The sequence below is a fragment of the Pristiophorus japonicus genome, chromosome 9 (assembly GCF_044704955.1).
Source record: "Pristiophorus japonicus isolate sPriJap1 chromosome 9, sPriJap1.hap1, whole genome shotgun sequence".
Taxonomy (NCBI): Eukaryota; Metazoa; Chordata; class Chondrichthyes; family Pristiophoridae; genus Pristiophorus; species Pristiophorus japonicus.
In genome coordinates this window covers 85,054,717-85,079,838 of record NC_091985.1, presented here as the reverse complement: position 1 = coordinate 85,079,838, position 25,122 = coordinate 85,054,717, and the positions used below count along the sequence as shown (strand labels likewise).

The window sequence follows — 25,122 nt, the reverse complement described above, 5'->3', positions numbered from 1 at the left end:
TACTGAGAAATAATGATTTAAAAAAAAAATGTAGATCTGGGAGAAATGCAGAAATGAAATAGTATACTATCAGATTTTAAACAGTGCCAGTTATGAATACTTTAAATGGGAGAATTGTTGCCAAGCAAGTGAAAATGTGGAATATTTGAGATTTATTTTAGCAATTTTTTTCCTGTCTGTTAAAATAAAGCCAACATGATGAATTAGATACTTGCTACGTGTGGATCCACTTGCACCAGTTTTCATTGTCCGAGCATTGGGGTTACTGGTACTATTCTTTTTCCACTGTGATCCAAAAGCTGTTGAGTGCTAGATGAGCGCATATTGTGCTCACACAGAGCAAGTTTTGTAAACCAAGGATCAGAGTGTCGAGTCGTCAAGTGACCAAACTGGGATTGCTGACATAGTATGCTACTTTTATTATCAGAATTTAAAGTTTAAATTGTATTCTGCACCCATGAACCCTAACTTTTTATTTTTAGTAGGATTATTAATCCTGTGAAATATTATTATTAAATACTTGTGCAGAGAAAGTATAAATTATGACCATAAAAGATGTCGAGTATATTTAATGCCCATCTTGCGAATCTAATAATAACACTACTCTGCACTCTTGTAGTTTCATTGGGAATTTTCTAATTTATGTTTAAATAGATATTGTTTAACAGTTTTTAATTCTGAGTTATAGAATAAGATTTGAGGAATTATTGATGTTAGTAAAGTCATGTAATGAAGGAACGTTGCTTCATTTCAATTTTTAATTAAAAAAAATGATATATAGATAATATTGAGTGGATATTGGTGTGATATTCATACAAATGGAACTGACTGCAGAATGTCTGATCAGTCAAGTTGTAAATGGGTCTTGATGGTATAAATATTATGCTATATATTAGTTCTATTGCTGATGCAAAGGAAGAGTTGTACCCTGTATAATGTTGCAAACATTTCTCGATGTTCGAGGTGTTGCACATATGTTGACAGGGCGGGGTGGGGGTGGGAATGGGGGTGAGAGTGGGGGTGGAGGTGGGAGTGCAGGTGAAGAAACATGGATAAGTGTCTGATATTTTCTAAATTTCATAGTGGGTTATTAGGAATAATATTGTTGTTATTCATTTTCTTATACAAGCGCACATACCCAAGGGGACAAATTTGCAGATCAGTGGGAAATGGCAGGGAATGGGACTAAAAAAATTGATGCTCTACATAGTGCTTACGCGCTTCAAAGCCTCTCCCCTTTGCTTAAAGGGGAGGGCCACTGGGCACACTGCAAAGCCTCTGGTTGCCTCCACTAGGCTACCAGGGCAGCATGTGACCAAGCCTGCAGCCCGGCACATAAAACTGAGTGCCAGGCAGCCCGATGGTAGCCCGGATCACACTAGGGCTGCCATTGTAAAGCTGACCCCAGAGTCGGCAATCAGAAAAAAAAGGCGGCCTGCGGTACTGGTGCCCTCATCTTTAAGGAGCCCCCCTCCCCCCACCCCTCTCCGAGAGCGGGGCAATTTCCCCCACGGGACATTAATGGGTCGACGTGGGGAGGTGAGAGGTCGCTGCGCATGGTGATGACGCCATTGCCGGTTGCATGGTGGCCCGGGGCACTCACAGTGGGACGCGGCGCTGCCATGGCAGCGCCTCCGCAAACTCTCAGGCAATTTCCCAGGAGACGGTAGCACCCGCTGCCCCCCCCGGGCAAAAGGTCTCCTCCACCCCATTAGCGTCCCCTGGAAGCACTAATGGGGCTATAAAAAGGGGCAATTTCACCCCCTCCATTTTTATTTTTAAACTGCAAATAAAAATGCCTCCATTATGCATTACCACTGCTTCACTGCACTGTTGAGCTTGTTGTTCCTTGTTGACCTCATCTCCTGTCATCTTGTTCCGTCATCTGCAACACCATAGAATCCTATCTGGTCCGTTTTCCATCGTATCTGACAATGCTCAGGTCAGATATCAATCTCCACATTAATGATCCTGTCTGCCCCCTCTCATTTCAGAGCACATTTTCTTTGATCATCTCAAACGAGCGTACTATACTTAAACAAAGGGGACTACAGTGGGATGAGGGCAGAATTGGTGAAAGTAGACTGGGAACATAGATTAAATGTTGGCACAATTGAGGAACAGTGGAGGACTTTTAAGGAGCTCTTTCATAGTGCTCAACAAAAATATATTCCAGTGAAAAAGAAGGGCGGTAAGAGAAGGGATAACCAGCCGTGGATAACCAAGGAAATAAAGGAGAGTATCAAATTAAAAACCAATGCGTATAAGGTGGCCAAGGTTAGTGGGAAACTAGAAGATTGGGAAAATTTTAAACGACAGCAAAGTATGTCTAAGAAAGCAATAAAGAAAGGAAAGATAGATTACAAAAGTAAACTTGCGCAAAACATAAAAACCGATAGTAAAAGCTTTTACCGATATATAAAACGGAAAAGAGTGACTAAAGTAAATGTTGGTCCCTTAGAAGATGAGAAGGGGGATTTAATAATGGGAAATGCGGAAATGGCTGAGACCTTAAACAATTATTTTGCTTCGGTCTTCACAGTGGAAGACACAAAAACCATGCCAAAGATTGCTGGTCACGGGAATGTGGGAAGGGAGGACCTTGAGACAATCACTATCACTAGGGAGGTAGTGCTGGACAGGCTAATGGGATTCAAGGTAGACAAGTCCCCTGGTCCTGATGAAATGCATCCCAGGGTATTAAAAGAGATGGCGGAAGTTATAGCAGATGCATTCATTATAATCTACCAAAATTCTCTGGACTCTGGGGAGGTACCATCGGATTGGAAAGCAGCTAATGTAAGGCCTCTGTTTAAAAAAGGGGCCAGACAAAAGGCAGGTAACTATAGGCCAGTTAGTTTAACATCTGTAGTGGGGAAAATGCTTGAAGCTATCATTAAGGAAGAAATAGCGGGACATCTAGATAGGAATAGTGCAATCAAGGAGACGCAACATGGATTCATGAAGGGGAAATCATGTGTAACTAATTTACTGGAATTCTTTGAGGATATAACGAGCATGGTGGATAGAGGTGTACCGATGGATGTGGTGTATTTAGATTTCCAAAAGGCATTCGATAAGGTGCCACACAAAATGTTACTGCAGAAGATAAAGGTACGCGGAGTCAGAGGAAATGTATTAGCATGGATCGAGAATTGGCTGGCTAACAGAAAGCAGAGAGTCGGGATAAATGGGTCTTTTTCGGGTTGGAAATCGGTGGTTAGTGGTGTGCCACAGGGATCGGTGCTGGGACCACAACTATTTACAATATACATAGATGACCTGGAAGAGGGGACAGAGTGCAGTGTAACAAAATTTGCAGATGACACAAAGATTAGTGGGAAAGCGGGTTGTGTCAAGGACACAGAGAGGCTGCAGAGAGATTTAGATAGGTTAAGTGAATGGGCTACGGTTTGGCAGATGGAATACAATGTCGGAAAGTGTGAGGTCATCCACCTTGGGAAAAAAAACAGTAAAAGGGAGTATTATTTGAATGGAGAGAAATTACAACATGCTGCGGTGCAGAGGGACCTGGGGGTCCTTGTGCATGAATCCCAAAAAGTTAGTTTGCAGGTGCAGCAGGTAATCAGGAAGGCGAATGGAATGTTGGCCTTAATTGCGAGAGGGATGGAGTACAAAAGCAAGGAGGTCCTTCTGCAACTGTATAGGGTATTGGTGAGGCCGCACCTGGAGTACTGCGTGCAGTTTTGGTCACCTTACTTAAGGAAGGATATACTAGCTTTGGAGGGGGTACAGAGACGATTCACAAGGCTGATTCCGGAGATGAGGGGGTGACCTTATGATGATCGATTGAGTAGACTGGGTCTTTACTCGTTGGAGATCAGAAGGATGAGGGGTGATCTAATAGAAACATTTTAAATAATGAAAGGGATAGACAGGATAGAGGCAGAGAGGTTGTTTCCACTTGTCGGGGAGACTAGAACTAGGGGGCACAGCCTCAAAATACGGGGGAGCCAATTTAAAACCGAGTTGAGAAGGAATTTCTTCTCCCAGAGGGTTGCGACTCTGTGGAATTCTCTGCCCAAGGAACCAGTTGAGGCTAGCTCATTGAATATGTTCAAATCACAGATAGATAGATTTTTAACCAATAAGGGAATTAAGGGTTATGGGGAGCAGGCGGGTAAGTGGAGCTGAGTCCATGGCCAGATCAGCCATAATCTTGTTGAATGGCGGAGCAGGCTCAAGGGGCTAGATGGCCTACTCCTGTTCCTAATTCTTATGTTCTTATGTTCTTATTAATGTTGGGGAAGTCCAGAACCAGGAGTCACAGTCTAAGGATAAGGAGTAAGCCATTTAGGACTGAGATGAGGAAAGACATCTTCACCCAGAGAGTGGTGAACCTGTGGAATTCTCTGCCACAGAAAGTTTTTGAGGCCAATTCACTAAATATATTCAAAAAGGAGTTAGATGTAGTCCTTACGACTAGGGGGATCAAGGGGTATGGCGAGAAAGCAGGAATGGGGTACTGAAGTTGCATGTTCAGCGATGAACTCATTGAATGGATGTGCAGGCTCGAAGGGCCGAATGGCCTACTCCTGCACCTATTTTCTATGTTTCTATGTTTCTATACCTCCGGTTCCAACTATTTGTTTTGAGCAGGCTGTCCATTTTAAGGTAAACAGTACTGAACTATCCAGTTGTCTAGGTTTTTTGTGCAGTTTTTGGCAGATGTTTAAAGTCGAATGTTGTGGGCTACAGTAAAAAGAAATCTGGACTCAATTTCAAACAGTTCCTGTGGCTCTTAAATTACGAAGCCTCAACATTAATTTTAAATGGCACCAGCAAACTGAGCAGCAGCAATTCCCAGGAGTTAATGGGGGCCTATCTGACTCTGCAACATCTAAACAAAGCGCTGGAACACAGGCAGGCAAACGATAGATATGAAATAAATGTACATCCTGCACCTTTTATGCCTAAGTATTTTTTTTTTTCATATCATATTCCTGCTCTCCAACCCCGACCAGCTTCTTCCCCGTCTGCTTGTGAAACTGATAAAAGAAGGCAAGCCTATTTACATCTCCATGTTAATGATCCGAGCTGATCCATCCATCCAGCACCACATTAGTGATCCTATGTACACAGCTCCCTCTCTGAGCAGATTGAGGATTATCAGCTTTGGAGCATTCGTGACTGAGATGGATACTGATCTATGCTCTTTCATTATAATGAAACCTTCTCACTTAGAATTGTTAGTAAAAAATGCACAAAGGACAATAAATCATTTCCAATGAATATACTTCCAAAAAATATTCCACAGTGTATTCCCCCTTTTGATAATGCAGCAAAACTATGTTTCCTTATGTTCTGAATATATTTGTATGAAAAGTGCATCAGTACTCTGTGGCAAGACTTTGTTATGACCAGAAAAAAGCAGATGGGAAGACAGATGTCTCAGCATTGGAAACCTTATCCTTCATTTTTCACTGTTAAACATAGTATGTCACTGCCTACAGGAGGTTTTGTTGTAGGTGGTGTTAACTGGAGTATTTTTGTAAATGTGCTGATTCATTACAATGATATATAAAATATCAGTCAATCTCCCATGGCTTTACGGTCAGGCAGTCAAGACCAAAAGTATTCTTCAGGTGAAGCTGATTTAAAGGCCATGAATAATTGGACCATGGTGTGCAGGCATATATCAGTCACCATTTTACTACTTCTTGAGGTCTGCCCTAAATTTTCCCTTCACAACTCCAAACACGTGTCCTCTTTTCCTGCATCCTGGTGTAATCTGAAAGTAATATTTTGAGTTCACTTTCTCTGTCCAGTTAAGTATCTTGTAAATCTCTATGCAGCATTCAGCAGGCCAAAGTCATGGTGGATCGACCAAATGCAGATTCTGGTCATCCGTCACTTTAATTCTCTGCTCCACTCTCATGTTGATCTCTCCATCCTCAGCCTCTTACACTGTTCCAATGAAACTCAACGTAAGCTCAAGGAACAGCACTTCAGCTTTCGTTTAGGCACTTTATAGCCTTCTGGACTCAGCATTGAGTTCAACAATTTCAAACCATAAACTCTGCCCCTATTTTTTTTCTCTTTTTATGTTTTTTTTTTACCCACGGCAACTGATGATGATTTGGTCATCTCCATTTACACCCTATCGAGACTCATCTTTTGGTTCTTGTCCTATTGCTATATCCTTTTGCCTTGCACCATAATTTCTTGGGGGGGGCGCCAGGGGAAATTGCCCTCCGCCCCGTTTTGGGTGGGGCTCGACAGGCCTGGCACCCAAGAGGTGGTGCCAGGCTGCCTGTTGCTGGCCCGGCCGAACCAGCGGCCACCATTGTCAGGCCGACTCGGGAGTTGGTCAACGATTAAAACAAAATGGCGGCCGCTGCGGTGCACCTTCCCCTTTAAGGGCGGCCGCAGCACCCAGCCAGCCGCAGCTTTGTGCCCTGCGAAGCTATCTGGGGCGTCGACCGAGCTCTTGTGGGGCAATTCCCCCGCAGGGCGCAAAAGTGGTCGGCATCGGGTGGTAAGGGGTCAGTGCGCAGGACGGGGTGGGAAAGACTGGGCACGCCGCAAACCTGTTTCCGCTGCTCCTGGGCAGAAAGACGTTACCGGCCTTAGGGAAAAAAAGGGGAAATTTCGGCCCCTTAATCGCTTCTGCCTTCCACCCTATCACAGACCTTGCCTTTTGTGTTCTCTTCCCCTCACTCCTTTCCCTGCCCCTACACTTGTTTAAAAACCTATTACATCTCTTAACTTTTTCCAATTCTGATGAAGGGTCATCGACCTGAAACGTTAACTCTGTTTCTCTCTCCACAGATGCTTCCTGACCTGCTGAGTATTTCCAGCATTTTCTGTTTTTATTTCATGGTGGATTGTGTTGCCTTGTGTGTGATAGCGACTGTGTTCTACTGGCATCTGTGAATAATGCTGTCGGTTCACAAGCCACATTTTCAAGCCAGGACCCAAATTCCCCAGTAACCAGTTTTACAGTTCATCATCATATTCAAATGTCACAGCCAGCCACAACTGGCTGAGAATGAAGGAATCATGTACTGATTTTGGATATTGTGCAGTTACATTTAAGATCATCCATTATGCATGATTGAGCCTATATGTGTGAATTTATCTGAAGAATGCAACATTGTATTCCTATTGTGAGTAGAAGATTGCCTGTAAGTGCTTTGTAAGATCAGTCACTTCCATTCTGTTTCCCGGTAAGGTCATTTGCTCCCAATTTGCTCCCAATAGTTATTAATCGACAATACTGAATCTGGTTCTCATATATGAAAGATTTTCTGTTTCAATCCAAGAGTATATAATTAATTTTGGACCTGAGGAACAACATCATTGTGTTTATATATTCAGTATTGATTTTCTGAATGCTGAGGCTTGTCGAAGGGACTCATCTTCATTTAAAAGACATGTTGGCCACATAGAATGGAGATCCATCTGAAAATATTCCCCAGGGGGGAGAAAAGCTCAGACAGCTTTCTTTAATGACATGTCAGACTATCAAGAGCACAGTACATTCTACAAAAAGCAAAAAAGTACACATTCTGATAGAAGCTGTCGAAGAAAAAAACTTCCTGAATCTTCTGAAAGAAGTTTGGTTGGATTGAAATAGATGAGCTTTTACATATGGGAATCAAATTCAGCATTAATACAAAAGCAAAATACTGCAGATGCTGGAAATCTGAAATAAAACCAGAAAATGCTGGAAATACTCAATGCCATTTCATCAGAATTGCAAGCTGAACGGATTTAAACCAAATACAGAGGCAGGGAATGGGGCAGGAAATGAACAAAAGGGAGAAGTATTGACAAGACTGATTAAATGACAAAAGTGGCGATGGTGCAAGGTAAACAGAGGTGATAATGAGATAAATATAGAAGTAAAAGGTGGGTCCAGAGGAGGTGTAAATTGTTACAGCAGAATAGCTGAGAAGGATGGAAGCATGGGAAATCTGGGAAAGAGGAGAATTCTTCTTTGGCCCAGGAACGTGGTAAAATAAAGGTAGGTAGACCCCAAGGGTATGGATCACCCCGCCAGCCGTGTAGGGGATTGCCACTACAAGCATTCTAAAGGGATCGTTACGTCTGTGACACCCTGGTTCATTATTCCATCAATCCCAACACCTGCTCCTCTTCCCCCAGTACCCTCCCATACAAGCACAGATGTCACACCTGCTCTTTGAGCTCTTTCCTTCCCATCATCCAGGGCCCCAAACACATTTCCTGGGTGAAATAGTGATTTACTTGTGCTGCTTTCAACTTCGTACAGGTTGAACCTCCCTTATCCAAAACTCCCTTATCTGGAACCACCCCTCGTCCAGAACTATTCCCAGCCACTGGGTGGCGCATGCGCAGAACTCCAACATGGACAAATTGAAGTCCTTCCTTGCTGCCGACTCCAGCAATCGCTGGCCTGATCCCGCGATCCGCCGCTACCCCCCCAACCCCGGCCTCCACACCCCCCCATGATCTCTCTGCCGCACTCCCAGCCCCAAGTCAGCCAACCCCAATATCCCCTTGTTCAGTACCTATACCATCCAATTTAACGTGACCACCCCTCGCCTGGAAAAATTCCTTATCCAGAACAGGCCAGGTCCTGAGGGTTCCAGATAAGGGAGGTTCAACTTGTATACGATATTCGCTGCTCACATAAGAACGTAAGAAATAGGAGCAGGAGTAGGCCATACAGCCCCTCGAGTCTGCTCCGCCATTTAATACGATCATGGCTGATCCGATCATGGACTCAGGTCCACTTCCCTGCCCACTTCCCATAACCCCTTATTCCCTTATCGTTGAAGAAACTGTCTATTTCTGTCTTAAATTTATTCAATGTCCCAGCTTCCACAGCTCTCTGAGGCAGTGATTCCACAGATTTACAATCCTCTGAGAAGAAATTTCTCCTCATCTCAGTTTTAAATGGGCGGTCCCCTTATTCTAAGATTATGTCCCCTAGTTCTCGTCTTGCCTATTATTAGAAACATATTCTCTGCATCCACCTTGTCAAGCCCCCTCATAATCTTATACGTTTCGATAAGATCACCTCTCATTCTTCTTAATTCCAATGAGTAGAGGCCCAACCTATTCAACCTTGCCTCATTAGTCAATTCCCTCATCTCTGGAATCAACCGAGTGAACCTTCTCTGAACTGCCTCCAAAGCAAGTATATCCTTTCTTAAATATGAAAACCAAAACTGCACGCAGTATTCCAGGTGTGTCCTCAACAACACCCTGTATAACTGTAGCAAGACTTCCCTGCTTTTATACTCCATCCCCTTTGCAATAAAGACCAAGATTCCATTGGCCTTCCTGATCACTTGCTGTACCTGCATACGAACCTTTTGTGTTTCATGCACAAGTACCCCCAGGTCCCGCTGTACTATAGCACTTTGCAATCTTTCTCCATTTAAATAATAACTTGCTCTTCGATTTTTTTTCTGCCAAAGTGCATGACCTCACACTTTCCAACATTGTACTCCATCTGCCAAATTTTTGCCCACTCGTTTAGCCTGTTTATGTCCTTTTGCAGATTTTTTTGTGTCCTCCTCACACATTGCTTTTCCTCCCATCTTTGTATCGTCAGCAAACTTGGCTACGTTACACTCGGTCCCTTCTTCCAAGTCATTAATATAGATTGTAAATAGTTGGGGTCCCAGCACTGATCCCTGCGGCACCCCACTAGTTACTGATTGCCAACCCAAGAATGAACCATTTATCCCGACTCCCTGTTTTCTGTTAGTTAGCCAATCCTCTATCCATGCAAAATATATTGCCCTCAACCCATGAACTTTTATCTTGTGCAGTAACCTATTATGTGGCACCTTGTCAAATGCCTTCTGGAAGTCCAAATACATCACAGCCACTGGTTCCCCTTTATCCACCCCATTCGTTACATCCTCAAAGAATTCCAGCAAATTTGTCAAACATTGATGAAACCAAATGCACATTGGGTAATTGCTTTGCTGAAAACCTTCACAAGTATAACTCTGAGGTTGCTTGCTACTTTAATTCTGCATCCCACTACCACTCTGGCCTCTTTTTGCTTTGCACCAACATCCCTTTTGCCATTTAATCAGTCTTGCTCCCCACCCTGTCACGTTGATCTTTTGTTCTTTGCCTGTCCCATTTCCCTGGCTCTATACTTGCTTAAAGCTGTTCATCTCTAACATCTTCTAGTTCTGATGAAAGATCATCGACCTGAAATGTTAACACTCTTTCTCTCTCCACAGATGCTGCCTGACCTGTTGAGTGTTTCCAGCACTTTGTTTTTATTTCAGATTGCCAGTATTTTGCTTTTGTCAGTATTATTTGGAATTCTTTGCATAGAATAAGTAGACACATTGCTTCTATTTATATTAATCTATGGTTATTTTCAGCTTGTATCATTTTATGGACGGTTTGTTCTTTAAAACTGTACCATAACTTTTAGAAATGTTTTAAATTGATAAAATCTCACAGGATAGCATCAATTTAAGAAGGTTACTGCTGTAGGCAGGGAGAAGAAGTTAAAAATGAGTACTTATTCCCTTATTTATGCCACAGAGTTTTGTTTTCAACAGACTGCTGTTATTAAATCATGATTCTTTGTTGAAAGGCTCCTCCCTGGAGCTCAGAAGACCAACATTAATCTAAGGGAAAACAAAGCAGAGGTGTTCATCTGATATTCGATAAGGAGGGAGTCTGGGAATCATTGTGGAGCGTGTTTGCCAGCTGTCATTGATCAATGTGTAGCTGTTGTTTCACAGGTTGATCAGGAACTGACTTTTCTTTTGAACACAATCCCCATTGACTTCTGTTCTGAGCATAGCAAAACTCATTAGAGATTTCAATAGAAAGAAAGATGGTTTCTGATATATAACTGTGTGACAATCGATGACAGCAAACAGACATGTCTCATAGTTCTCTTGCCTGGCATCAGTGCAGCACTCTGCATCACTCTCTGTTGGCTGCACAGAAAAGCAAATCCAAGAAGGATTATTAGTCAACATTAGCAATCTATCACAATGAAACCTAGGATACGTCAGAATAAATATTTCTGGTTGGCAGTACCTGCTTCCCAGCCCACAACACACACACGCAGTTAAAATAGTAGAATATTCAAATAGTGACTAACAATCATACAGTTCAGAAGGTCTGTGAATGAAACAAGGAAAGCAAAGGAAAATGCAAAATACAATCACAATGTAATAAAATTAAACTCTGTTAAAGGTTAAAGACTATAGCCTAATGACAAAAATAAGCATCCCAGATTTTTGATCCAAGATGAGTGGTGTCGGTCAGCTGTGGTTAAATATTGTCAAGGATCCTGTGCTGGCAACCATAACCTGAACCCCAGTGGACTTGAATACACAGCAATGGACTATTATGATTTGATCTCCTGTTCTTTCAGACCTGTGCAATGCAATCTGCACAATTATAAATGAATTGTCATCTTGGTTTGAGTCCAAAATTGAGGTTGCTCTATCCTAACACGGGTTTAAGACATATTTGGCTCATAACAGAAAATAAGTCTTTCTTAATCTTCATTGTTTCTAAATTTCCTTGAGGTAATTCCCGAAGCTCTTGTGTTTAAACCACATTGCTTTCCACTTACCATTACAATAAATTGTCTTGTTTCTTTGGGAAACATCCTGGATGTGAAATTGGGTTCGGTAGAACCCATTGTTTGGGCACTATATCCGCTGTTTGGAAACCAAAATGACGCCCATTGAGCAAACACAGAATGCCATATTGGTGACGGTGTTAGCGCGCACAGCTAATGTCCGCTAGAAGTACGCAGAGCAGGCAGATCATGACATCAATCAGCGTGCAACTCTGATTTGATGCCATCGCTGCCATTTTAGAGCTCAACACTCCAGCTAATGCCCTCTCGTAACCTTGCATGACTGAACATGTGTTAAGCAGCAGGAAGGACCCCCACCAGCATTATTTAAAGCATCATCAATGACTTGCAGGTTACTTGCTGGTTGATATCTTCTGGCTGTTGGTATGATTCTACAAGTGTTTGGTACTTTCCACAGTTGTTTCAAGTTGCAAAAGTCTACAGCAATATGTGTGGCAAGTGCTGAAGGACTTTTTCCTGACTTCAAACCAGTTGCTGCCAGACATGGGTGCACAAGTAGGAATTCTCCTTGGAATAGAGTATGACTGGGAGAATGAGCAGAGAGCACACAGCAGGGCAAGTTGCTTGAAGATGGAAGAGGAAGCGAGGTGGCAACGAAGACAGCCACTTTCTGCGTGGGCTGTAGGTGAAGAACTATTTCAAATGAGATAATAGTATCCGCAAACCAAATTCACCATTCACCAATAGTCCCATACTCCTTATCTTCTCTCTGTCAATGACCATCACATCATCGTCTTGGCCACTAGGCATAAATAAAAGCCAACACAACACAAAATAACAACTCCAAACCAAATTTACAAATGAGATAATACCATATTGCCTACAAACGTAAACTAATCACCCTTGTGCATTCCCTTAGTGCCTATCTTCTGTTTGCCTTTGCCTGCCTTAGTGCTCCTAAGCAGTGCTATACCAGCAGCTGCAGCATGTGTGGTGGAAGGCTGCTGAATTTCAGTGAGGGAGACCGCAGATGGCCTTGGAGGATGACCTCAAGCAGCTCTGGGCCTTGAAGGCCTGGCTTCAGACTATCGTGTCTCAGCATGGGCAGCAGCCGTCTGGGCTGGCTGGCTGACAGGCAATCAGCAAGGGCACTGGTGGAGTGGCAGGGGTGGGAGGACAAATGTTGTCATCCTGAGAGGAGACAGCAGGTTTGTACCCGATGGAGCCACTGCCACTCCTTTGGGCGGTGCCTCAGTAATCTTAGTGAACGGTTGGAAAAGAGAATGCTGGACTGCTGTAACTCCCTGCAAGCCCCTTTGAACACTGGTATCTGTAGCCATGATAACAGTCGGAGCTTGCATGGCAGCACTCAGACTTCTGGTGAAAGCTGCTTATGCTGCAGAGGAAGCTTATCAGATGCTGCATCATGATTGGGTCCAGAAGTGTGCTAATGGAGTTGGCCATCAATTCCGTGCTGGAAAGGATGGGTTCCAAGCTCCACGCAAAGGCCTGTGCCAGGTTGATGCTGGACTCATCCATGCTCCTTGACGTTGCATGCAGGTTTCCCAATGCACCAAGCACTTAATTGTGCATACATATCAATCTTCTCCTGTAGCCTGCCCCATTGATGTCCTCATCTGAGTCCTCTGCAGCAAAACTCATGTGTGACCTTGTCCTCGCCCTCAGACATGCTGGCACCTATGCTACCCTTTCCCCCATGCCATGGCTGCAGGCTACTCATGTGCGATGTCTCACCACGTGCAGATCCTGCCTCTATGCTATCCTCTAAATAACGCGCAGTGTTAGTATCTGAACCGATGGCTATAAGTGTGAAATCGAGGGATGGTGTGTCTTTTTCATCAGTATCTACTTGCTCTTCCACCACTGCATGGCCAAGTTGCAGTTCTTGGGTATCTAAAATGAGAAAACACAAGAGTAAGGTTGTGGTGAGGGGATGGGTGGAAAGTAAGAGGTGTATGCTTACACCTTCTGCAGCTTGTAAGTTACAAGAGATTGTGGGATGAGGAGGAAGTGAGACATGAGAAGGAGGATTTGGTATGAGGATACCATCATCTTCAAATGATTCAGCCCTGTCACCGACCACTGGCTCAGCAATTGCCATTCCAATAATGGCCAGCACCGTCTCCTCCATGAGGGTTAGGAAATGCAGGCACACCTGCCACCCTCTGGTTAGCTCCTGCTGCCATCCGTTTATGCCACCTTGTCCTGCAAGAGAAAGAGGGAAGTGTATCAGTAAGTGTCGTGCAATATGTTTGTATGATGTGGCTGTCATGATTGAATAGCTGGCAGTGTGTGCAAACTATGAGATGTGGGTGTGAGGCTTGCAACAGTTCTAAGTGTGTGAGGGTGAGGTGGAGCATATGAATGTTATCTATGAGTCCTGATTGATAGGTACAGCAGGCGGTGAATAAGGCTAATGGTATGTTGGCCTTCATAGCGAGATGATTCGAGTATAGGAGCAGGGAGGTCTTACTGTAGTTGTACAGAGTCTTGGTGAGGCTCACCTGGAATATTGTGTTCAGTGTTGGTCTCTTAATCTGAGGAAGGATGTTCTTGCTATTGAGGGAATGCAGCGAAGGTTCACCAGACTGATTCCCGGGATGGCAGGACAGACATATGAGAAGCGACTGGATCGACTGGGCCTGTATTCACTAAAGTTTCGAAGAATGAAAGTAGATCTCATAGAAACATATAAAATTCTGATGGGACTGGACAGGTTAGAGGCAGGAAGAATGTTCCCGATATTGGGGAAGTCCAGAACCAGGGGACATCGTCTAAGGATAAGGGGTAAGCCATTTAGGACTGAGATGAGGAGAAACTTCTTCACTCAGAGAGTTGTTAATCTGTGTAATTCTCTACCGCAGAGTTGTTGATGCCAGTTCATTGGATATATTCAAGAGGGAGTTAGATATGGCCCTTACGGCTAAAGGGATCAAGGGGTATGGAGAGAAAGCAGGAAAGGGGTACTGAGGTGAATGATCAGCCATGATCTTATTGAATGGTGGTAGCCTGCACCTATTTTCTATGGTTCTATGATAGAGATTGTTGGTAGGTGAGTGATGAGGGCGTGGTAAATTGAGGTGTATCTGAGGCAAGTCATGAAGTTGGTAGTATATGGCATTTTAGGATGCATTCACTGACCTTGACCACTCATGTGAGGTCATTGAACTTCTTGTGACTCTACATCCAGGTCGTTGGGACTTGACTACTGGCATTGATCTCCATGGCTATCTGCTCCCTCTGCATTTTGAACATGCATCTGGATCCCCTGCAGACACAGGACATCTCTCCTACATTCCATCTCCTCCACCAAGGCCTCCAGTGCAGCATCCAAAGACCCTCTCCCATGTTGTGCCATTCTTCACTGTTTCCCAGGTCAGATTCACTTGCTGCCGACTGCCAACACCTGCTCCAGCCATAATGCACCTCCCCTTTAAGAAGTGCAGACTGGCTTTAAGCAATGCAAGCTAGCTTTAAGTGATGCTGGGAAGTGACAATCTTGGGCCCCATTCTGATGCGTGCAGCCAATGAACAGCATGGTTAGCAATCATTCTAATGAGCAGGTAAGACAAAGTAACATCCTGCCTGCATTTCAGTCAACAGGCACGGGTTAATCGCACATTGCGATCCCTGCTTCTGTTTTCACAGGCTATCCAATTCAGACCCCCCACCCAACTTTGTTCTGTTCAACATTACTTTTTTAACAATAGGAGTAACATATTCTGAGAAAGTATTAAGTTACTATAGCATATGTAAAACAGAGTGTACCCCATGTTTGAATTAAACTATGGATTTAGTTCTTCCCTTTGAACATGCTCCTGTTACCTTGAAAGGCTTTCCATAATTTTACAAAGTAATTCAGTGAGCCAAATGTGAAAAATATCAGTATATTTGCAGTAAGTTTCTTTTTTTAATTGGGGTAACTACTTCTAAATTTTGTATTTTTACATTTTATCATAACGTGTTTTAAAGTTTTAAGTTAGGCTGTGGAATTGTTGTGATTTTTTTAAAAACTGCTTGTAAAAGCTGTTGTGTGTATATTCGCAAAGTACTTTGGATGCAATAAACAGGATTTAAACTCATACATACAGAACAAAATTAAAAAGTTTAGTAAAGTAAGCAGTTGTTGAAGACCAAAAACAATATCTAATGCTGAGTACCAGGAGACAGGTGAAGGTGTTGATATTTAATGGCATTGTATTTCAAAATATTTGAAATTGAAGTTTACTGTAATTTAATCATCATACACTGAAGTGCATTCAAGTTTTTTTGTTTCCTCCATTTTTTTTTAACAGAAGCAACAATACTGAGCTATGATGGAAGCAAGTTTATGAAAATCCAGCTGCCTGTTGTAATGCACACAGAAGCAGAGGACGTATCGCTGCGATTTATGTCCCAGCGAGCCTATGGAATCTTAATGGCGACAACTTCCCGAGATTCAGCAGATACTCTGAGATTGGAACTTGATGGTGGCCGTGTCAAACTTACTGTCAACCTAGGTAACATCCATTTATGCTTTGCATCATCACTTTTTTTATAGATATTTTAAATGGTTCATTATGTTGCTTTCAAAATTTCTTTGACATTTTTTTTGAAGACTTTTAACAAGAATGAAAGGTGCAAAGAAATGTGTTGCCACATTTGTTATAAGCCCATCTTTTGAGACTTGGCTTTTTCATGAAAACAAAATTGCTGTTTCTGTTTCATTCTGAATAACACACTTTGTTTAAGGTGTTTCTTTTGCTAAAACTACAACTTTCTTTGTCATGCATTTAATTTTTTTCACATTTCATTTCACATCTTTTTGTACTCTGAAGCAAGAAGCCCATCTATCTAGAATTATAAAAGGTGTTGCATTTAACACACACCTGTCTCGCGTCAGACATGGCACTTTGTGATAGATGAAAAACAATCTTCAAATAAACAAGAAAAGGAAGCCTGCCAGTGATCTGGTGCCTGATATTTACAAGCAGCTACAATTGTTCTCTGATGAATCTCAGTGGTTTTTACAAGGAGCCACAATTACCTGGATGTGCCTTGAAAGACAGTCCCCACAGAGGGTACTTGTGCAGTGGCTTAAAAAGGACAGGCGTGGTCACAGTTAAACATTGCAGACTTGCTCCAGGCTCCAGACAATAGACTATCCATGAGGAAAACTATGTTTGAATCTTTCACAGCTCATATATTATATTTTATTACAAATGCAAAGCAATTTTTAAATAAGGATACACAAGAAAGAGAAAGCTCCAGCCATAGAACATAAAAATAATCTCTCTCTAACTAAAAAATATATCATTTGTAAAATGATAGAACCACTTTATGATTTTCTAAATGTATATTACTTAGTCCAGTTATAAAAGGTTCAGAAACTTGGAAAGGTACTGTTATAGCTAATACTTTTTGTATTTTTAAATAAAAGTATGGAAAGTGGATATTCAGCAACTTCTAATTGTGTAAACAGTAGTAAATTAGACATTCACCCACCCGTGAATGATTGCATGGGCTTCTGCTTTCATCACTTTATTTTTAACAAATGCAGTATCCACTACTACTCATTCGAATCATATTTATCTTTTACAAGTTCATTTTATTGTATTGTGGTGATAGCTACGCACTTGTTTAGGATCAAAAGATGGTACACAACCCTTCAAAGGCCAAGGTCTGCGGCCCTAAGCAAACAGCCATGCGAACAAGAATGTGCAGCCTCTTTTACAGTGAAAATGCTTGCTTTAGTCTCAAACATCTTTTTTTAGGGAAAATGGGTTAAATAGAGGGAATTTATACTTAAAAGAAAAAAAATTGAAAAATGCACACATTTCAGGTATTGCATGTGCTTGCATTCCTGTACACCACGGTTAATATAATTATGCTTAAAAACACCTCTTTGGGTTGATGGAGATGAATTTGCAGTGCTGATGAAATCTGCTGCATCTCCATTTCATTCATATTCGTAAGTGTAGAATATCTGAGATAATGAATGATCTTGTCTTTCCAACAATTGTCTAATGAATGCATAATGTATTTTCATATATTACACGGCAAAACTATGACCCTGTTGCTCATTCCCTTCCTAATATATGGTGCAAGTACATTCAAAAATTTCACCAAAAAAGTCATCTCCCTCTCCTCCTTGTCACACAATGTAATTGCAATGAAATGATTCCCTGCACAAGGAAGATCTGCCTATGCTTTCCCCTGAACTGGAATTTAAAGCTCCGATCCAAATGACCAGATTTGCAGCAAAGTCAGGATCTGTCCCACATTCCAGCTGGTTTCTGGAAATATGACTTCTTACCCCTGGAATTTCAGGGTTTATCAGTTTTGGTAATTGGTCAGATTAATGAACGCATGCTTGTGTGGTGTATGAAGAGGCTCTTGTTCTCCTCTCTTCCTCAAGATGGTTCCTGTAAATTTGGCAAAGTTTACCCCTGGTGTTGCAAGGTGGCCTGATTGTAACCATCATACGAGAGGGTGATTCAAATTCAAGTTTTTTTAATGAGAAGTATAGTTCTTACTGGGCCATCAAGTGAATTTTTATATTTTTTTCTTAACACTTGTTGCATATATTATTAAATTACTAGATGGTTGGAGTTTGAAGGTTTTAATATAATCTTTAGGCGCAAGTGGGATTAATAAGTCTCTTGAGGTTTGTGTCATACTTTATAATACCACCTGTTGCTCTCGATTGTGGTAGATAACTCAAACAAACTACAAGGCAAACAGCAATTTTTTTCCTTACTTCCAAATACTTTTAACCAGTGCTTGTTTGTATCACTAAGTCCTACTGTCAAAATTTGTCAGTATAAAAATATTCTACCAAAGTATTATTTACTGCCTTTGAAGTGGCATACTGTGCCGAAAGAGTACACTCCCACTCAAAACAAGACACAGTAACTCTGGAAAAAAAGGATTTCCCTTAGGTTCCTGTCATTTTCTGAAATTGACAGGAATAATTCATTCTTCCCACAGCCACACAAAGAAAAATGCCAAGGGCAGTGTCAAGTGAATAATACCAATCACTTAGATGGAGCATTGTAAACAACCTTAAATCAGAGGGAGGTGAAAAATCTCAAGGTCTAGTTAGCTCCCCAATGTTCTTTGACCTCAGAAGCCCCTGAATTGTGAACACCCACACCACGTACTTCCCTCCTGACTCCCCAATATTCCTTGCCCTATGATCAACTACATATTGTCATTTGTTTCTGCTTTCTGTTTTGCCTCTGACATCCTGTTCTTTGCAACAGGTCCTGTTATTGCCTGGCTTAACACATTTCTCAATCCCAGCCAGTTGTCCAACAATATTCATGCACTTTTATTATTTTCTTGGATACAACCCCCGTAATGAAAATCTTTACAACATGGAATGGAATAATTGCCTAGTTTTAACTCTGATTTTGGGTTCATTACAGAAGTTTAAATGTTAGCAATTTCGAATGAGACTATAATTCTCTTTTTACCTATATTCTAAAAAGGAAACCTAATTTATTGGTCATGAAGCAGTTTCAACATCATTCAGATTAATATCACAGACTTTTACATGCAGCAATTTCTGCCTGAGTCACTTTCTTCTATTAAATCTTTTTGCTTTTTTTTAAACTGGGAAATTGCTCTGCACTTGTGTTGTCAGGTACCGGTGAGGAGACAACATGGAAAATAAAATTGGCCGTTCAGAGCACTATTTTAATGAGCTCCAAATAAAATAAGCAATCTCCATCAAATATAGACACTTATGTTATGAAAAACATATCCACGGTTGACCATGCTATTACTGGAATGTTTGCTTGTATCCATTACCCTCTTAGTTAAATAACAGGAGTACTGCAAGAATCTCCTTTTGGATTTTTGAGGTATCATTTCCAGTGACTCAAAGTATGACTTTCCTTGTTTCATAATCAATATGTTTTAAAATAGCTGTTGAGGTGTTTAAAAGCACAGCATTTCTTGTAAGGAGATGTGTACACTTTGGTCTTTGGCTGTTTGCAACCACTTTTCTGTTGCGGTTGACGACACATGACAAACCCAGCTACATGAACATTAACCTGGAATTTATATGATTGAAATTCTTCAAGGGTGTTTAAGATTATCTTAATCAAGTGGCACACACCTGCCTAAATGTTTTGCTGTCGAACATATGAAACTCTTTAAATGTATTATTTCTATCTCCATAGTTAACAAAACTTTCAGTTTTTGTATTTCTTTCAATGCGAAGGGAAGTTGTATGTTTGAATCTTTTAACGGCTGCAAAAGATATTTGTTGAAAGTATTTTTAAAATTTGGATGATTTTCAGCATTTTGCAAGTTCTAATTCAGAGATTTTTGTTCCCAACTGTAACATTTATTTGTTTTAGTAATATTGTGCCTTCACACAAACGCACAATGAACATGCACTTTTTCTACATTTAAGGTGCTTTCCTATATCTCTGGTACACTTCAGGTTTTAGTTTTCAATCCTTTTGTCCAAACAAATTAATGTAATCTTTGTTTTAAACCTTTGAAGAATCTAATAGTGGTGAAAGATATGTGATCTTGCCAAATTACTACTTGTACCCCAGTATGACGGAGCACTGCTTCTTTTCAAAGTGGACAGCTGTGTTCTTTCACATGTGAGGAAAGGTCTGTGGTTTGTCTGGGTCAAATATCTTTGACATGACAAAAATATTATTTTTATCTAGGTTTGGGGATCATGTAGCTGATGTTTGCAGGTGGCCATCTTATGTTTTATTTTAATTAAATACTTAAAAGTAGGACAAATAATAGATCATATAGTGCAAAAGCCACTCTGTTATTAAGATTTGTTAACAGTACATAGGAATGTCCACAGTAAAATGGCCACATTTGCGTGTGTCTGTCCCCGGAAGGGTGGAATGTGATTTATTTGGATGTCTGCAGCTGTTACCTTGAAGGATATAATTTCATTTTTCATCTATTCTTCCCTATCTAGACTGTATCAGGATTAACTGTAATAACAGTAAGTTGCTGTTCAAAGCTTTTTCACTCTTTCTCTTCTACTTTTAAAACAATTTGTAAACGTAGGATTATCTCTTTTCATAGACTCACAAATGTATTTTAAGAAATTGAGAATGTGTTGATCTGCTTAGAAGTAGAAAACTACAAGACACTTGTCAGGGTGTTAAAAAATGTTTTTAATGCATTTTTTCAACAAAATCTTTCTCTCAAGTAGTTTTTGATATGATTTAGCAAAGAGACTTGGATTTATTCAGTGATGTGTGTGAAATTGTGGAGATAAAGGCATGCCTTTAATTCTGAAAGTCTTTGTTGTTCAAGAGCAATTTACAGCAAAGTAAGATAGCATAATGTACTGTATACTATTTTGAAAAGATTAAGATAATTGTACAATCTAGTCTATTGAGTGTGGATCTACATATTCCCAAAACTCCATTTGAAGAAATATTTTTTTACACCCTGTTTACTGCACATCAATGGTAGGATGGAATCACAAATACAGCTAGTTTAATACTTAACAAGCATGACTCCAATTTAAATGTGTTTCAGATAATGCATGGAAAAATATACCTCTCTGCATGACATTTGAAGGATTTTAAAATGTAGAAAAGGAAAGGATTGTGACTTTTCTTCTAATAATTACACTTGTAGAATAGGCCCTTGGCAATCATTTCTTGCAGCATAAAACATGCCAAAAGGATTCTGAGATTTTTATCAAATCACTTAATAACTTTGATGAATGCTAGGAAATAACATATTTCAATGTCCTTGAAAAATAATATTGGTGGTATATTTGTTAACATCATTTCCCAGTTGCACAAAATTGTTATCACTTTGTCACCCTGTAAACAGACTAAAAAGGTTATTTAACAATTCTCAGAAAAAGAGCCAAGATACAACAGCTTTTCAATATTCAGTTCCTAATTGAATTATCACACATTTGTACTGTCTTCAAGCATTTCTCGTGAAATAGTTTCTGTGAATGCCTGCATCCTATTTTAGTCAAGTGCAGAAACTAACTGAAAATAAGCTTTGGTAAGGCTATCACTCTCATTAACAATGGTAATAAGAAAGTGCGCATGCATCTCAAATGAAACCTGTTTAAAAAAGCTAAATGTGAGGTAGGTATAGTATTAACTTCTCACAGCTTTCATTTTTAAAGGAGGGATGCTGCCATCTGGTCATGGATTTTTCACATTTACTGCCCAGGACAGTCTATAAATTGGATCATTTGTTGGTTCAGTGTTCATTTATTATTACCTTCATTTACATAGTTTAATAAAGTATTTTATATTTGGTAGGATATATACAGTTGGTGACATGATAATTTCATAGTGTATTTATGATGTCATGTACATTTGTAATTACAAACCTACTACAGTTTCTTGCAACACACATTCCCACTTGGGATAAGATTAGCACCCAGAAGGCGCAAAAGGCAGATTACATCATCAAATTAGGACGACTGAGGCAGCAGTTATAACCACTGATGTTGCTGTTTACCTTCAGTTCTTATACCTCACGTGAAGACATGGGGTGATATAATGTGTTTTCCGACCTGAGATCTGACTTTCCTGAAGATGCTTTTCCTTTTTATGTCTCCTAAAAGGTTACTTTTAAAACCTCCCTCCCCAAGGGGAAAAAAGTTTTATTTTACTTGTCGTATTTCTCCTCATTCTGACTCAGGTGAGCTTCAGGTACACATATATTGTATCACCACTGAGAGAGCAGTGAGACCATATGGGTCTGGCACAGATGCATGCTTTCTCTACAGCTCCCATCTAATTTTAATTGTTCTAGCTCAGACTCCCAATGCTGACAATTCTCAAATACAGCTTAAAGGGGAAGGTACGTCAGAAATCAGGAAATAGTTTGAAACAGATTTCGGCCCTTAAGCTGCTCATCACTACAGCAGCCTCAACTAAAAGTATGGAACTACCTGCAATGGTCAAAGATGCATGTTCAGAAGCACAATGCAACACCACCAACTGCATAGGATCAGGTAAGTGAAATTGGAAGTAATAATCAAGGTATCATGGAGAATAACTTCAGCACTATGAGTCACTGAGAGTTCCAAAGGTTCAATTATTCCTCCATGTGCCATGATTCATGCACAGTTTGTGTATACTGGAGCAAATTTGAATTATGGTCAGTTACCTAATGTCAGCTGTGGCTCAGTGGGTAGCATTCTCACCTCTGAGTCAGAAGGTTGTGGGTTCAAGTCCCACTCCAGAGACTTGAGCTCATAAATCAAGGCTGACACTCCGGTGCAGTACTGATGGAGTGCTGCACTGTCGGAGATGCCATCTTTCGGATGAGTCGTTAAACCGGTGGACATAAAAGATCGCATGGCACTGTTTTGAAGAGGAGGAGGATCCCCGGTGTCCTGGCCAATATTAATCCCTCAATCAACATCAGAAAAACAGATGAGCTGGTTGTTGTCACATTCCTGTTTGTGGGAGCTTGCTGTGTGCAAATTCGCTGCCGCGCATCCTAAATGGCAACAGTGATTACACTCCAAAAACACTTCATTGGCTGTAAAGTGCTTTGAGGCGTCCGGTGGTCGTAAAAGGCGCTATATAAATGCAAGTGTTTCTTTCTTTACTCCATTTTGCCAGCTCCTTTTAAATGTCACAACTTAACTGGCTTTTTTGGCATCAACATCAATAGACTCCACCTCAATTAGAGTTCATAGCTTTGGACATTAGGCATGGCAAATTCAGAAATCAACCTCCGCAGCCAATTCCCTTGATTTTCACATTTCCTATTTCCAATTAGGTACATGAAACAAAGAAAATTTCCATCTTGAACTGAAATACTTCTTTACTTTACAATAGTAACTCAAACCAAGAACTCAACCCTGCAGATATGAAACACAGATTATTACCAATGGATCCATTCCAATTATGAATGTTATGGCTCACAATTTAATTTCCGTAGTGGTCTCTGATCCATAAGATAGATCCAGGAAACTTATTTTTTCAAAGAAATAAGTCATGTGGTAAGAAAATAGTAGGTTTATTTTGGACAATAAGATCCCTGACACACGGAGAGGTAAGAATGGGATAATCAACACATTAAAGACACATGTTATTCAACCTCTGATTATATTTATTCTCCAAGTCATTAACCAAGATCGGGGCCAACTAATAAGAAAGATGGTAACCCCCATCATATTTTTTAAAACCTTTGCTAACACTTAAAACCTCTGTAGACATAATATGGCGTATATTTTCATCTTAAAGATAGCTACATAACTGATGTGCACCATCAGGTTACTTCATAAGCTTCTGGACACAAAACTACCTGTTGGATGAAAGATAAAAGCGAAATACTGCGGATGCTGGAATCTGAAATAAAAACAGAAAATGCTGGAAATACTCAGCAGGTTAGGCAGCAGAGAGAAACAGAGTTAACGTTTCAAGTTAATGACTCTGGAAAAAGTTAGCGTGTAACAGATTTTACAGTGTGATTATTTGGACTGGTTTTTTTGAGCGTCCTTCTGCGGCAGCATGTCCTGAATTCCGCCCCCGACGTCTACGCATGCGAACCACCATTCTCCCGCGCATACGCAGACTCTTCGAACCCGACACCGGAAGGCGGGCATGTATTGTGAGCTGCAGCCATGCCACATGGATTATCTTTCGGACTTTTGCCTAGAATATCACTGTGATTATCTACACAAACATTTTTGCTGCCTTCTGTGGGAGAGAAATCATCGGAGGTGGGAGAGTGAGAGTCCGGGCGAGTGGGGGGTGGGGGAGAGAGAGAGGGACCAGGGGACGGGGGTGGGGTGGGGAGAGAGAGACAAGGGGGGGTGGGGATAGAGGGAGGGAGAGAGAGAGAGAGAGAGAGAGACAGGCAGACACACACACACCAGAGGGGTTGGGGGTGAGCGAGAGAGAGAGAGACTGGAGTGAGAGAGGTGATGCGGGAGAGTGGGGGAGGAGGTGAAAGAGGGAACTCAGGGAAGATGGATCATGTTCTTCCAACCCCACCCCCTTTACACCCACACCCGAATTCTCAGAAAGCTCGGTGCGTGTGTCACTATTTACTTCATATCCAATAAACCTGTTAGTCTGTGACTCACACACAATGCCCCATCTATGGTGGGGGGGATAAAGTCAGAAACTTGGGCTGGGATGGGTTGGCTCTATCCTGTCTGGAGTCGATAGTCAGAATGGCTCTAATTACACTTTGTAAAGTCATTCAGAACTTGGGCTGGGTGGTTCTAATACACATTCCAGAGAAACTGCTAGGTGTGTCTGGTCCCCTTTGAGGATAAATCAGAAGGCAGAAGAGATTAAGAGACAAAATGAGATGGTAATGGGGCACGTTAACAAATAAAAGATGAGTCTAGATAGTGTCATGTATTTCACCATCTTGCAATGACAATAGTTATGTAACTGTAACTCATGCACACTGTACCTGTACCCTTGAAATGCACACCCTGACCACAGTGTGTGAGCTTGCGGGAGACACTCCTCACCTGGGTTTCCAGGTTTAAAAGGGGCGGTCCCACCCAGGGTCAACACTCCTTGGTCCTGGGAATAAAGTGAAGGTCACAGAATGACCGTGTCTGATATATA

The 25,122-nt window shown here is 41.2% G+C and overlaps 1 protein-coding gene across 1 annotated transcript in view; it reads left to right on the top strand.

Annotated features, from left to right (window-relative positions):
• Positions 1–25,122, top strand: part of LOC139273124 (neurexin-1-like) — a 2,375,046-nt gene that overhangs the window by 1,099,111 nt on the left and 1,250,813 nt on the right. Inside the window, exons 9-10 of the mRNA XM_070889537.1 lie at positions 15,865–16,068; positions 20,511–20,537. Of these exons, the coding sequence (XP_070745638.1) occupies positions 15,865–16,068; positions 20,511–20,537 (231 nt within the window). The remainder of the gene's footprint in view (positions 1–15,864; positions 16,069–20,510; positions 20,538–25,122) is intronic.